The sequence below is a fragment of the Sinocyclocheilus anshuiensis genome, unplaced genomic scaffold (genome assembly GCF_001515605.1).
Source record: "Sinocyclocheilus anshuiensis isolate Anshui unplaced genomic scaffold, SAMN03320099.WGS_v1.1 scaffold2232, whole genome shotgun sequence".
Lineage (NCBI taxonomy): Eukaryota > Metazoa > Chordata > Actinopteri > Cypriniformes > Cyprinidae > Sinocyclocheilus > Sinocyclocheilus anshuiensis.
Genome location: NW_015547816.1, coordinates 287,453 through 303,918, shown reverse-complemented (window position 1 = coordinate 303,918; position 16,466 = coordinate 287,453). Strand labels below are relative to the sequence as shown.

Sequence of the window (16,466 nt, the reverse complement as noted above, 5' to 3'; positions counted from 1 at the left end):
ACACACACACACACACACACACACACACACACACACACACACACACACACACACACACACACACACACACACACACACACACACACACACACACACACACACACACACACACACACACACACACACACACACACACACACACACACACACACACACACACACACACACACACACACACACACACACTTTAAAACACACACACACACACACACACACACACACACACACACACACAGATGAGGGTTTCTGGTAAGACTGCTGGGATCCCCCGGTTAGAGGAGCATATAGGTGCAGCACAGCGCTGCTTTAGTTTCATTATATGTATGCAGTGTGTGTGTGTGTGTGTGTGTGTTTGAGGGTCTTTGTTTGTTTCCTCTGCTCTAGAAATGATTTAAGTATTTAAATAGCATTGTGATTTTATGTGCTGGAACCTGCTTCACTGTCAAAACGTACATGTTTGACTACACGTACAGCGAATGTATGGAAAAGTGCTGTGTTTGTAGCTTCTTTATAACAAACTGAACTTTCTAAGCAAAGTATAAATTGTTTTTTTCATGGCAGCATGCTCATAAAAATGCTGCATGTGTGTACGATGGCCAGAACAGCAGTCTAGCTGCACGTAGGTAGGTTTTGAGACACAGCCAGTGTATAAGCTGCTGACGAGAACTGAGCGATCGGGCCTCACAGAGGAAATCAGAAACCCACTGGAGACCGTCACTGTGTGTCCTGGTTTCTGAGAAACGGGTCATGTAGTGGTTTCAAAGCGTGTGTGCGGCACGTGAATGCTGACCGGTTCTGTTTTACTGAGGAAGACTTAAAGAAAAGAAAAAAGCCTGACTGACGTGCACTGAAATGCAAATGCACACAATATACATTTACATGATCTTGCGTCATGGTTGTTTTGCCATACATGCTATCTTTGGTGGAAATCACAAGGTTTCCTTGCTACTGCTACTGAAAGATTATAAAACTCTTATTGACTTGAAGATGAACAGAGACACAAAGTTAAACTTGAGTTAAAACAATTTGAGTGGACGTGTAAAAAAAGTAATCAGAATGTTGCAAAAATACATTCAGTCATTGATTTGCAATCTGCATGAATAAATAGCATTACACATCAACATATCAAACCAAGTGAGCTATAATTTAAAACATTTCATAAAAAGAAAATTAAACAATGGATAAACAGTACACTTTGAATGCTGTTTTTACTGTACTTTTACTGTTTAAAATATTGCAAAAAAAATAGCAATATTATTACAATTTAAAGTAACTGTTTTCTATGTGAATGCAGTTTAAAATGTAATTTATTCCTGTGATGCAAAGCTGTATTTTCAGCATCATTACGCCAGTCTTCAGTGTCACATGATCCTTCAGAAATCATACTGCTCAGTCTGACAGTACATTGTTATTATTATTATATTTTATAATTTTATTTTATTTTCATTTCTTTTGTTGTTCATTTCCATCGACTCCAGCACCTGCTACTGGAGCATGGCGCGGTTTAGTTTAGATGGTGAGTAGTCACAGAACTTTTGAAGTAGACACTAGAGTGCAGTGTGGATGTGGCTGCAGCCTCAGCCAATGAAATAACAGAGAAGGAACAATGCGAGAACGCAGGCGTGAGACGTCGCACGCTATTTTTGGAGAACCCCGCCCACATTTCTATTTTCGTCCGCCTCAGGGGCGGGGCTTACCAAGATACTTGTAATAACTCACTTTCTCCCTCTCGCACCACTGCCGAGCATCGCTGCTGGTCGTTTTAATGGATGTCAGACTACTAACTAAGGATTAAGACAAGCGTTAACAGAGGAAGCATTTGGACCTTAAAAACAAGGCGTAAAGTCTTCTGCAAAAAGAAGAAGAAGGGAATAACGATCTGTTGCATGCTTTTATCTTTCACATAAGGTACAGGCTTGTCTTTCACATTATAAACTGTGTCCTGCTGCTTTAGTCTTTATAAGGAAGTCAGTTTGCATGGCTTTTTCAGTATGCATTTTGAAAGCTCTGCATGATTTTGCTGTCGCTTATTTTGATAGCGACGCGTCAGTCTATTGTTAAGTATTGCTCGCTATTAATTAATTATTTACATATTTATGCCAACCTCTCTGTCTTTAGATTTAATAATGACGTGCACTGTCTTGGTGAAACTGATGCATATCAAGAATATGCTTAGAAACAAACCCAAACAGACAAAGAAACAAACAAATAAAGTCGTCTGTCGCGAGAAACTTTGCAGCTCTCTATACTGACTCGAGTCTTGAAATGCGTCTTTAACTCAAAACCTTTCAGTTTGTGTGCAGTTTGACTTAAAACAGTGTGACTTGCCTACCTAGACAGCATTTTTAGGCGTTTAGTGATGGCCAAAACTGTCTAGGTAAGTTAAGTTAAGCAGCGCACTGAGCCTATACGGTTCATATCAGCCCCAGAATTTACCCTGGGAACCACAATCTCTTCCAAAATACCATAGTTAGGTCACTGTGCTCACTGTTACCGCTAGTCTTTCATTTAAGGAGCTTTGAGAATCTTCCATTTGATTATTTTTTGAATTAATTCATTTTATTCGGTTTCTGGTGACAGCGGTGACTGATGGGCGATGCCACTTATTTTAATGCTCATTGGTTCAGACAACCGTGATGCTGTGTTCTCTTCTACAATATGTTATTTTCTATCTGATTTCATGTGATTATGTATTTAAATTATGCATGAATGTTCCCAAACACTATGACAGTGCGATCTCTGTGTGAGATAATGTGATTGTCATGTTTCTATAAAAATATAAAATACATGTTTGTATTAAAGTAAAAATGGATGATAAATACGCCTTTCGTATGGAATTAAATAGCAAGCACTTTGAGTGTCTTGTTCATCATATTTATTTTTATATAAAGGCAACACAACTGAAGTCATATCATGTTAATCAGCAGCACAGCATGTGAGTGTGAATTACGCGATATCTGCCTTTGATCTCGTAGGTAACAGGTAACGTAGGTAACAGAAACAGTAAAATATATTAATAAAAACAGTTTTATTGAGAATCTGGCTGCATTAAAATGCAGTACGTGAGCACAGGGAGGCAAGAAAATACGACGCACTGACGTCATGAATATGCTAATTAGCGTATGACGTCATCTAGCGACATTTAGCGACTTTTCAGGCAGGGTTTAGCTACTTTCCATTAGGGATGGGCGATACCACTTATTTTGTTTTCGATACGATACCGATATTTTTCAAGGCTGTATCGTCGATATCGATACCGATTCGATACTTCTGAACTAAACTTTTAAATTATGAAATGTATTAAATTACTACGAGTAAAATGGGTAATGATGAGCACTTAACTTTATGTTTAAAACACTTTTTAACATTCAATACACCTTAATTGTAACTTATTAGGTTATATTTTTGTTTACACATGGTTCAAATATGTTTTTTGTTTACACATGATGCAAATCTATAAATACTACAGTTGAACTATGGTCACTTTAGTAAAACCATGGTTCATTATCATAAGGGACTGCCAGTGACCGGCTGTTACATGCATAAAATGCAACCTTTTTATTCTGACAGTGTATGATTTCTATTAACATTACAGAATAGAACATGATCAATATTATCTTTCAACGTTCAATTTAAATAATTGTAATTGCACAAACTATGTAGGTTACAATTTCAATTTGTTTATTGTGAAATAACTCAAACATTTATGTTTTTATTTCTGTTCTCTGATAAGCATTGTTAAGCATTGTATATACGAGCGCTTTCTCCTCAAACATCTCCACTTCTTCTCGTTCCACAGATGGAAGTTGTGCATTGGGACTGATCGTCGAGTCAGATCAGAGAGACACTCACTGCTGGGGAGTGGCAGCAGGTACGTTACCTTCATTTCAGAGGAGCTTGAACTGTATGATTGGAGAAGATGACACCCTTTGCCATACTTACTAGGGATGGGCAATACCCCTTATTTTGTTTTCGATACGATACCGATATTTTTCAAGGCAGTATCGTCGATATCGATACCGATTCGATACTTCTGCACTAAACTTTTAAATTATGAAATTTATGAAATGCAGTCATCAGAATGTGCATATATCTCAGCTCAGCTATTTTAAACTCTTGTTTCATCCCATTCTAGTGTTCCTACTACACATAAAAACCCTTATAAAAATTATAAAAATAAATACAAAAAAATACAACCATCAACGTATTTCAAAATTGTTACTTTTTTGTAACATATATCATCACATTTTTATATTTGTGCTACCAGTATTACAACATTAATATCCTAACTTATTTGTAACATTTGAACTTTTGATTTAGTGCAAACATTTTTGTACTGCCATTAGGGACTGCCAGTGAATGGCTGTTGCATGCATAAAATGCAACCTTTTTATTCTGACAGGGTATGATTTCTATTAACATTACAGAATAGAGAACATGATCAATATTATCTTTCAACGTTAAATTTAAATAACTAAATAAAGCGCACGTTAGTATCGATATTTTTTGTTTGAGTATGGATACTTTCGATACTCGCGTCAGTATCGATATATCGATACTTCGGATCGATACGCCCATCCCTAATACTTACCCGATCTAGGCTATTTACTTCACGAACATTCATGAAATTTTATAGGTGATGCAGCCTTATAAGGGTCCAAAAAAGTATTAAGGAGCGCTTAAAAATGGCTGAATGTCATTGCACTAAATAACTAAATGGCAAAGCAAGTGGCACCTGCAAGGAAATGCTGCAGGCTTTCTCAGAACATTTTGTTTTTTAAATTCTAACAAAACAAGGTGATTTTTGGTGGATGTATGAGGTCAGTTCACACAGGTGTTCTGGCAGAGTAACCGCAGGTGTAGAGAATTACACTATAACTAGCGATATGTTTCATATTTGACAACCACAAAGTGTGCATAAAGATTCTGTTTCTCAATTTTCAGCAGTCATTTTTTTGAGCCATTGTGCACAATTGTTTGAAAGATTTTGTAATGTTTTTGAAAGAAGTTTCTTGTGCTGATGTTCACCAAAAAATACAGTAATAATGTGAAATATTTGTACAATTTGAAATTACTGTTTTCTATGTGAATACAGTTTAAAATGTCATTTATTTCTGTAATGCAAAGCTGAATTTTCAGCATCATTACTCCAGTCTTCATGATCCTTCAGAAATCATTCTAATATGCTGATTTGCTGCTCAAGAAACATTTATTATTATTATCAATATTGAAAACAGTTATGCTTCTTACTAATTTCATGGAAACAGTGACTCTACTTGTTTTTCAGTATTCTTTGATGGATAGAAAGTTCAAAAGAATAACATTTATTTCAAACAGAAATGTCCTTATAACAATGTAAAAGTCTTGATCAATTTACTTTCTTTCATACTGACCTTACTTACTGATGCCAAACATTTGAACGGTACTTAATTTCTTGTTTTGTACTTTTGTAATGTTGAGTAGAGTGATTCTGAGTGCTATTTTTAGTCTCTGTGCATATACTGTCTGTATGTCCTCTGAGGAAATCTGAGCAAAGCCTGAATAGGAGCTTCTAATCAACTCACTGGGAGGAGAGCTCAGCTGAATGTAGGATGCACAGAATCAAAACATACGGCAGATCTCATATTTCAGATGTGTTGGATTTATGATTGGCAGTGAAGAATGGATGTTGTTTGTGCTGCATTACGCCTGATTGCATCAGTTGTAACAGACTCTTCTGAAGCGTCTATATAACCTGAACTCTCCAGTACATGGAGATTAGGTGACTTGCTTGACTATTCATTGTTCCACATTAGTGTACTTAAGTTCATTGACGACATGCAAGGCAAAGACTGTATGGGTCATATTTACAGTATTAACCCTCATGTTCTGCTTGGCCAAGGCCATTTAAGGCAAATATAAATTTGATTAATAAATAGACTTATGTTGAAAATATGTTGATGCTTTTTTCTGTAAGAAAATAATACTTTTATGCAGCAAAGATTAAATTAGTGGCAGTAAAACATTTGGAATGTTACAAAGATTTCACTTTTGAACTTCTTCAAGAATGTTTCATATTAGAATGATTTCTGAAAAATCTCGTGATTTACATCACAGGAATAAATGACTTTTTAGAATATATTAAAATAGAAAACAATTATTTGAAATTGCGATAATATTTCACAAATTTGTTACCGTTTTACTGTATTTTGATCAAATAAATGCAGCCTTGATGAACATAAGAGACTCCTTTCAAAACATTTAAAAACTTGCTGCTCCCAAACTTTTGATAGGCAGTTCATAGTCAGATATTCATGTCTTTTCATAATCTTTTTGATTAGAAACAAAACTTTAAATGTTCAATTTTGAATTGCTTTTAGCCTATTAATTTAACCCATATATCAGTGAGGTCGATTGGACCCCATAAAGACAATAAAGTCAATCTCAACAGAACATGAGATGTAATGATTAATTAACTATGCAAATGCCTGAGACATTTAACCTAACAGACTGATTTTATCAACTGATAAATAATTCAATATTTTGATTACATTCACAGAACAGATGGCAGTGTAAACAAACATAAACGTATTTGTATTTGACATTGCTTGGCATTAGGTATTGCTTGAAGCAGCAGAGTCCTGTAGCTTGTGCCCGGCTTGAGTTGCGTGCGCCACAGCGGGCCGAGCGTTTGCGGGAAAAACAACACGATGAGGTCATGGCCAGTGGCGCGGGGATAACGTTTCAGCCGTGCCTGTGAGAGGGATCTGACACCGCTCCCGCTCTTTTGTTTGGCTGTAACCTGGCCCCACGGACCGCTCGTGAAGCCCGCTGAATGGTCTGTTGTAGAAGTGCCGCCCTTTTGTCCTTCTCACAATTTATGTAGTGCATGAGACCTGATACAGTTTCGTCATAGTTTATAATACAGATGATATTGGGCAATGCAATGGAACTAGCGGGCCTATTCAGTAACTAAACCACAGTTTGTGTAAACTACCTCAGAGTGAATTCCTCTAAAGTCATCGGTGGTTTTGACATGTACATACAACTCTCCCTGAAGCTTTAGTGCATCTTAATGTCTTAGAAATGTTCTGGCTGTCATCTAATATTCACACAACCTACCATATAGTGTGTAAAGCACTAAACCAGTGTCATATGTGTTGGTTATTTAAGTTTATTTTAACTGCTGGTTTTTAGGGGCCACATTTTTTAGGAACCAAACTCTTTGGTTTCTGTCCCATGTCAAAAATGTTGTTTAATATGACTAAACTGACAATGTTAGGTTACACGGCAGCTGGAAGAAATATAATTTTCCTGGTTATTAGGGGTTGCATTGACTAGTTAACTAATTGGTTAGTTCTACCACTGATTAGATGTTTTGGGCCTGAGTCAACTGGCTGTGGATCATGTGACTTAAATTGTGTTTGTTATGTGGCAACAGGAGGAATATTCTAATTGTTTGTTGTTAACCAATCGATTTGCACTTATGGTTTAGTTATTAAAGTTTATTGAATTTTAACTTCTAGTTTTCATGTCCATGGGACAGAAAGTTGGTTTCTGTCCCATGTCAAAAATATTGTGTAATATGACTACACATTATTCTACGTTAGGTTACACAGCGGCTGGCAGAAATATCAGTTGTTTGGTTAGTAAATTGCTGTACCGATTAGTTAACTAATCAATTAGTTCAGTGACTATTTGATTTTTTGAGCCTGTGTTGACTAGTTTTGGACCCTGTGATATAAGTTGTGCTTGTTCTGTATTGTGACAGTTGGAGGAAGATTCAGTTTCCTGGTTAGTAGGAGTTACGCTGACTATAGTTAACTAATTGGTTAGTTCTAGCACTAGTTAAATGTTTTCGACCTGTATTGACTAGCTGTAAATCACTTGACTCAAATTATGTTTCTTCTGTATGATGGCAGCTGGAAGAATTTTCAGATTTTTGGTTATTAAATAGTTGCACAGACTAGTTAAGTAATTGTTTCTTTCTACCACTGTTAGATGTTTTGAGCCTGTATTGACTAGTTGTGGACCATGTGATTTTAGTTGCGCTTGTTCTGTATTGTGGCAGTTGGTGGAAGATTCGGTTTCCTGGTTAGTAGGGGTTGTGCTGACTAGTTAACTAATTGAGTTTCTACCACTAGTTAGATGTTTTGGGCCTGTGTAAACTAGCTGTGGATCATGTGACTTAAATTGCACTTGTTATATTGCTACAACAGGAGGACACTTTAACTTTTGGTTAGTAGTTAACTAATTGATTATCACTAAACCATTGTCATATGTGTTGGTTTTTTATGTTTGTTGAACTGCTGGTTTTCAATACTTAAAGTTGGGTCTGTTTGGTTTCTGTCCCATGTCAAAAATATTGTTTAAAATGACTAAATCAACCCGAGTATGTTGTCATGGTCAGAACTAACTCCTTAAAGTAACAACTGCATTTTGTAGTGTACCGATGGGATTTTTTTGCCAGTTCTTTGGAATTGATTTACCTGCAGGGCAACATAAATGAACATGGTTATGGGTTAGCTGACAAGAATGATGGGAAGATGTTCATTGTGAGGTATTTTTGCATCCCCCACGACCCCACCCTGTGAGGGGCAGAGGGACAGGAGAGTCAAGCTGACAATAGCGAGATTGTTTTTCAGGGAGCTGCTGTAAAGATCACATTTCCTGTTACTGGCTGAAAGCGGGGTCAGCTGACACCAGCCTCCTTCACCGCTGCGGCTGTCATCACTGCTCAGACGAGGGGGGGAAAAAATGACACTAACAGCTTCAGGGCACAAGTTAACTCTTAACATGTACAAATATCACTCCAGACAAAAGCTGTGTCAGAATCCATCTGTTGCTAGCGGTGCTGACATTGAAGCGATGTAATGCATCGGTGAGGAAGGTTCTGTTTGCTTTGTCAAATCTGAGCCCTTTGTGATTCATCCAGGATGTGACAGTGCTGCCTTCTGAAACCTCTTTGATTTTGAGTGTGAGTTCTCAGTTCTTCTATGTGAGGTATCTCTTACCGTGGAAGATCTATCGACCATCACCATCATCATCTACCATCATCTGTCTATCAAAGATTTGAAGTTTATCATACTGTTGCCCAATTGTTGGTGTTCATTTCTGCTCAGATCCATTTGGAGATGAGTAGAGGTTTTAAAAACTAGTGGATTAGCCGATTAGTCCCGTGCTTTGAGTCTGTGTTGATTAGTCATGGATCACGTGACTAGTTGTGTTTTGAGCCAATACTGGCTTGTTGTGGACAGTGTGGCGCAACTTTTGTTTGTTCTATATTGTGACAGCTAGAGGAAAATGTAGTTTTCTTGTTAGTAGGGCTGACTAATAAACTAACCGATACCAGAATTTGATGTTTTAGACCTGTATTGACTAATCATGCACCACATGATGTTTTGGGCTTGTGTTAACTAGCTGTAATTCACTTGACTCCAGCTGCATTTGTTCTATATTGCAGCAGCTGGAAGAAATATCCGTTTTTTTGGTTAGTAAATTGTTGCACCGAATAGTCAATTCCTAATGAATTTCAGTTCTATGACTATTTGATGTTTTGAGCCAGTGTTGACTAGTTGTGGACCATATGATTTAAGCTGTGCTTGTTCTATATTTCAATAGTTGGAGGAAGATTCATTTTACTGGTTACAATTAAATTCAGTTATCTGGGTAGTGACAGCAAGAATTCTAAATCTTGGTTAGTAGCTAACTAATCAATTTGCTCCACTATTTGATGTTTTGAGCATGTGTTGACTAGTTGTGATTGTGAACCATGTGACTTAAACTGAGCTAATCTATACTGCTACAGCTGGGGGAAAATTGAGTTTGCTGGTTAGTGTGGGTTGCACTGACTAGCTAACTGATTAATTGCTTTGATGTTTTAGACCTGTTTTGACTAGTCAAGCACCACATGATTTAATTTTTGATTGTTCTGTATAGTGACAGCCGGAAGAAAATTTTTTGTTTTGGTTAGTAAATAGTTTCACTTACTTGTTAAGTCATTGATTAGTTTTACCACTTTTAGATGTGTTGGGCCTGTGTCAACTAGCTGTGGATCACTTGACACCCTTTGCATTTGTTCTGTTTGACTGGAAGAAATGTCGGTTTTTGGATTAGCAAATTGCACTGACTAGTTAATTAATCAGTTAGTTGTACAACTATTTGAGGTTTGAGCCTGTGTCAACTAGCTGTGGAACATGTGACTTCAACTAGACTATATGGTGACAGCAACAAAAAAAAAATCAGTTTCTTGGTTGGTTAGTAAACAGTTGCACTAACTAGCTGATTAGCTATACCACTATTGAATGCTTTGTCGACCAGTATACAACACGAAAATCCGAAAATAAAATGAAACTGGGACACGTTCCCCAGCTGGCCGTCAGACCAATGCTGCACGCCATGTCATTTACATAAGGTAACTAGTGAACCACTTTTCTGGACCTCTTAATAAGTAGTCATACAAGCGTTTTTGGTTATTAAGTAGGCTACAATATAAACCGTATTGGCTCAAGCCAGCATTCTGGAGTCGCTGGGAATGAACTAATCCTGTTTTCCCAGAGCAGCCCACACTGGCCTGCTGTTTTTAGAAGCAAGTTCAAGCAAGGTCTGTGAGGATCAGAACGTTGTGTTTGACCCCCTGAATGTTTGGAGACAGGAAGTGTTCGGACACAAAGGTGCTCATTTGTTAGAGCGCACAGGACAAAAAGAGCTCATTGAGCCAGTGTGAGTCGGTTTATGTGTGTGTATTTGAGGTTACAGGGAATGTTAATGTCCTCCTTCATTGTTGGAGGCTCAGACAGAAGTTCGTGAGGCTGCATATGCATGAGATGTGTTCCTGGCAAATGCTTTCCCAGAACAGTTGTTAAATAAAACGAATCCATGGAAAAGGGAATGGATGGCGGTGGAAGTGCAAGAGGGAGTGAAGGGCTAAGAGGAAAGAGGCAAATCTGCATGGAGAGGTGTCATTATGTACATTTTTGTGTCCACTTGTGAGTTGTTGGAGTTCAAACACCGAATTACACTGTTGAGTGGCTCCATTTTGAGTGTGCAGTAAATTGTGGGTAGACGTAACCTCCTGTATGTCTGTATCTCTCAAAAATGATTTACACTGTGACCATACCAAGAGCAGAACTACATTCCAGTTATGTTGTAATGCATTGAACACACTTACATAGGTCAGAAAAATGGTCTATTTAATTATGCAAATGTGAATAATTGATGCTTTGCAAGTGTTACTGTGGTAGTAACAAACCTCCATCCTCTAGGGGGCGATACAGTTTCCTTTAACAGTCTGTAACATTTAAGTGGGTGTTCACATGGCCCTGTTTTAAACCAAAACCGTAAACCTTTTTATGCATTTTGGCCTTTCATTTATATGACAACAGCGTTTTGGGGGCCTGAAAACAGACATTTTTGAAAACGGGTTTCAAAGTGCAGAGTTTTAAAAATGACACCGTTATCATCTCCGTGTAAACTACAAATACGCAAATTTGTGAAAACGGTGACGTCATACACATACATATTATGTGTTCATTCTGTAGGTATGTGCGCAGGTGCGTAGTGTTTCTTTACAAAGTGACATTGCCAACTACTGACTTGGCATGAATAATAGAGCATTTTAGTCATTTTCGCTGATCCATGTGAACATTTTGTCGCTTATATGCAAAACATTTAAAAAAAACGCACAGAAAAAAACGTCAATTTTTAGTATATTGTTGTCATGTAAACACCTAAGTCAATTGGAACTTAAATGGTACGTCCATGTGACAATTCTGAGTTAAACAGGACATTCAACAAGGAAAAAAAAAAGTATGAAAAATAAGAGGGCATGATGATGTCCGCCAAAGAGAAAAGACGTTTCAAAGGCATCACAATTTATCAAATTTTGCTGAAAAATTATAAATACAAACTCTTTTTTTTATTTGGAAAAACATGCAACGATAAAGTCTAGTAAGACCAGGTAAACTGTATTATTGTAATTTTATGTTATGTATTACAGCGCCCCTTGTGGCAACTCTGAGAATGCATCATGCACTTGTGCTGCATTTTTGTAATCTTTGAATCAAAATTGAAATAACTTGCAATGCCTTTGAAGCATCTATTTGTTTTGAGGTTAACGGAAACTGCATCGCCCTGCTAGAGTATGGAGATTTGTTACTAACACTTGCAATGCATCAATCATTCACATTTATGTATTTGCATAGAGTATTTTTCTGACCTACATACATGTAAGTGTGTTCTGACTCATTTTGGGATGCAACAAATTTGAAATCGAGCGTAACTAGAAGTGTTATTCATGTAGGCAGCTATAAACATGTTGACTGGTAATCAAGCTTGGTTTATGTTCACACACTTGCATAGAGAATGTTTCACGCTGTAGCATTGTCTTCATTAGCGGGACATACAACTCACACACTCACAGAAGTGACCTTACCCTGAGGCAATGCTCCATTACTCCTGCCCTTTCTCCTCCATCATGCTATCTTCTCAACATCAGACTCATTCCTCTCATTGACCTGGTAAGGCAGTTACTCTTTCTGCTGATAAAATGCAGTAGCTAGCTGTAATACACGCACACACAGACTCCTGATAATTTGTAGTTGCATCAGCTGACCACATGACTCCACAATCTGCTTATAGCTTCTCAGTCATGTTGTAACACTCTTTAAGTTAGAAGCCACATAAGTGTTACAACAAGAACAAGTCAGCAGTCTTATTCTTGCCTACAGTTTTGTAAGAACTGAAAAATAATAAGTAGCTTTATGATTTTGAATGATGTTCGGCTTTGGATGAGTGCTGTGTGATGGTGCATGTGTTTTGGGGGAAAGAAAGATAAGGGGAATCCAAATATATACATTATATATATATATATAATTATAATAATTGTAGTATTTTTATTATTATTTATTTTTAGCTTTTATTTTTATATTTTTAAGGTTTAATTTTAATTTAAGTTTTAGTCATTTTGTAACCTGCTTTTGCCCAGTTTTGTGTTATTGTGTTATTTTATTTCAGCTTTATTTAAAATTCACAAATAGGATTTTTATTAGTTTTAGCCTTAACAATAACAACACTGGCCCCCCAAAAATCTGATCTATCTAAACAATCTTCATTTTATAGCTTTCATTTTTGTCTATTTTAGGACTTTTAGGAGAAAATCCGAGACAAATTTTATATCTTCTTTTGAATTGTCAATTGTCATAACCTTAAAATGGCTTCTCCAGTCTAAACCTTCAAACCACAAACCCTTACACGTTCAGCAAACTATTAACAGACAGCTTATGTTAGACAGCTTTTAATATTAAACTTATGCACTGTTTTGTTGTTCCACATTTGTTTGAGTTAATCAGAGTTAAATTACGTTAAATTAAAACACACTGGCATTGTTAAAAGTTGTCTGGGATTGAGTGGAAACCTGCTTCGCTACTGAAAGGGAATCACAAACTTCAACACTGAAAAAGTGCTTTAGTAATCCATCCACTCTTCCACCCGTACAAGAAGCACACACTCCCCCCATCTTGTTGTTGACAGGACTACACACGGCTTGTGTATCTGCAGATGCTCAAGTATTTGCGACCAGCTATAAATATAAGAATAGCACACACACGTGTACACAAAGGCGCGCACTAGCTGGACGAACGTCCTGAGCATCTGCCGCGGAAGCAAAGGGTCTGAATAGCTCAGACAGCTGAGGGCTCTGCAGGAACACTCAGGACGAAAACACACCGAATGAATCTCTGTATTAGATTCTGAGACCGAGCTGATACGTAAACATTAACCCTTACTTCTCCTGAGCTATGAAAGAGCAAAACGGTTTCCTCTGGCATCAGATATATTCAGTTTACCATTTGTGACCCTGGAGCACAAAAGCAGTCTTAAGTCGCTGTGGACAACTTTAAAGGCGATTTTCTCAATATTTAGATTTTTTTGCAACCTCCAGATTTTCTAATAGTTGTATCTCGGCCAAATATTGTCCTATCCTAACAAACCATACATCAATGGAAAGCTTGTTTATCCAGACACTTATGACTGGTTTTGTGGTCCAGGGTCACATTTAATACTTCAGTCAATAATTTACAGAGTCATTGAATAGAGGAAACTCACTCTGTTCCAAAACTGAATGAGCTCTGTCCATAGACAGCATGTTCAGGCAACATATGTGCATCATAAAGGCTATTCCAAAGGTAATACAGCTAGTCTAAGCAAGAGAAATGATAATTATAAATATATTAAATATAAAAATATACTTCCAAATAATTTTCTTAAGTGTGAACTTAACTTTCAGACACTTAAATTCATGTTATTTACAGTTAAATGAAAATGTATTATTCATATTAATGCAATTAGTTGAACTTAAGAGTGTTTTTTACACATACTGCAAGAAGGACTTAAGTACATCTTTATATGTACTTTCATAATTCTATTGCTTTTGAAATATTGTTCAAGTGAAGTGCTGGATATACTGACAAGCATTTACCTATGGTAAACTACAATTTAGTACATTTAAAATATATTTACATTAAATGTAATATTGCGTAACACTACAGTTCCAATTAATAATTACTTAACATGCTTTAGTATGTCACATCAAAATAAGTGTAAGTATAGTATTACAAAATATTACTAAAACATGATGATTTAAATTGTAACAGTAGTACGTTAAAATGCCACTTATTTCATTAATATAATATCAGTAAATAAAGTTTTTTTTTTTAAATGTAAAGATTTGAAGTACACTTCAAATGCTCATTCAATACAATTAAGCACACTCCTTTTCACAAGGGTATGTTTCATACATTACTTGCTAAGTCTTTACAATAAGGTTCATTAGTTAACATTAGTTAACTACTTTAGTTAACATAAACTAAGAATGAACAATTCTTCTACAGCATTTATTAATCTTAGTTCGTTAATTTCAACATTTACTAATGCATTATTAAAATCAAAAGTTATGCTTGTTAACATTAGTTAATGCACCGTGAATTAACATGAACTTACAGTGAACAACAGTATTTTCATTAACTAGCTTAATTTAACAAATATTAAAGGTGGGGTAAGCGATTTTTCAAAACCGCTTCTCAATAGGTGAGTAACACCGTGTCTGCGCCGCAACAGCTAAAGTCTGTCTAGTACACTGGACGCGACAAAGCGCCCATTGAAAATCATTTGAAATTTGTGTCAATGTGTCATAAATAGAACGCAGCAGCAGTTTTCTGTCTGGGATTTGTACATCATGAATAGAACAGCAGCAGTTTTCTGTCGGGGATTTGTCGTGTCTTGCCGCGCTGCATCCAGTGTAGACCATAGATGTGTATATATATATATATATATATATATATATATATATGGTGTAGACAGCATCACTGATTATGAGTTCTATAGTATTTTGCCGCGCCACTCGCGTCCGGTGTAGACACGGTGTAGCATTGGTTTTGTTTTCTTTCACAGAACTAATCGTTGCCTGGGTTGCGTACGTATGTGTGGGGCGGAGCTACCAGAATAGGGGCGAGACCCTTTTGGGGTAGGGGCGTGTTTGTTTTGGTGATTTCAAATGTCAACATTGGCTGCCAGAAATCGTTTACCCCACCTTTTAATAAATACTGTAATAAATGTATTGTTCAATGTTTGTTCATGTTAGTTAATACTTTAACTAACATTAACTAATGTAACCTTATTGTAAATTACCCATTACTTTAATATCGACAATGAATAGTTAATTAATGAATGTGCGTTATGGTTTTTATTTCCTATTAGAGTGTCAAATTGTTATCTTAGCTTGTTAATGTTAAACTGTTGGAATCAATAGTAAGTGCTATTTGAGTTGCTGATTTAAAAGCAAAGTAAAAAATAAAAGATGTAAAGGATTAAATCATGTCACATTAGATTTTTGTGAGCAGGAGGAATGGGAAATATCAGGACAGGAGTGATAGATAGCACGATAAAGAAAGGGAAGACAGATGGTGAGATTAGAAGCGAGCGAAGAACAGAGCGAGAGGGTGTATGTGAATGCGGTCAAATGTATCTAAAATTGGAGATCCTGCCTTGCACAAGGTCGATTTAGCAACAGTAAAATAGAGAGCGAGAACGAGAGGCCTATTTAAATGTGTCAACTTATCTCACAGCCGCTTTGAAAAGTATATTTGCTTTTCCTTCAAATGCAGTGCAAGGAATGAGAAACATTGTAAATTCGGCTTGGGTAGCATGAATAGAATGACACGCACCTATACGCTATCAAAGCAGATATAACAAAAGGCCGAGACCACAATGAAAATCTGGTATTTTTCATAAGAAATTATAAAAAAAACAGAAGCATTATTTTTATTAGTGGTCTCAGACTTTTGGACCCCTGCATGTGTTATCAGAGGTTTGAAAGCTCGGCACTATGAACGGAAAAAGGTTTCATGCTTAACTAGTTTTTCCATCTCTACTCTCTGATTTGGGTCTAAACCCTCAGGGCTAATCAGACGCTAGGCTAAGTTAGCCATTAA

General features: G+C 36.7%; 1 protein-coding gene across 6 annotated transcripts in view; it reads left to right on the top strand.

Moving 5' to 3' along the window:
* hdac7a (histone deacetylase 7a) overlaps positions 1-16,466 on the top strand; it is a 105,414-nt gene that overhangs the window by 18,489 nt on the left and 70,459 nt on the right. For 4 of the 6 annotated variants that reach the window (XM_016507611.1, XM_016507609.1, XM_016507608.1 and 1 more), the window contains exon 2: positions 3,800-3,871. The exons of 1 other annotated variant lie outside the window; for it this stretch is intronic. In XM_016507611.1, coding sequence (XP_016363097.1) covers positions 3,800-3,871 — 72 coding nt within the window. Of the gene's footprint in view, positions 1-1,751; positions 1,909-3,799; positions 3,872-16,466 lie in introns of those variants that run through there. One more of the 6 variants, XM_016507612.1, reaches the window with a different exon arrangement.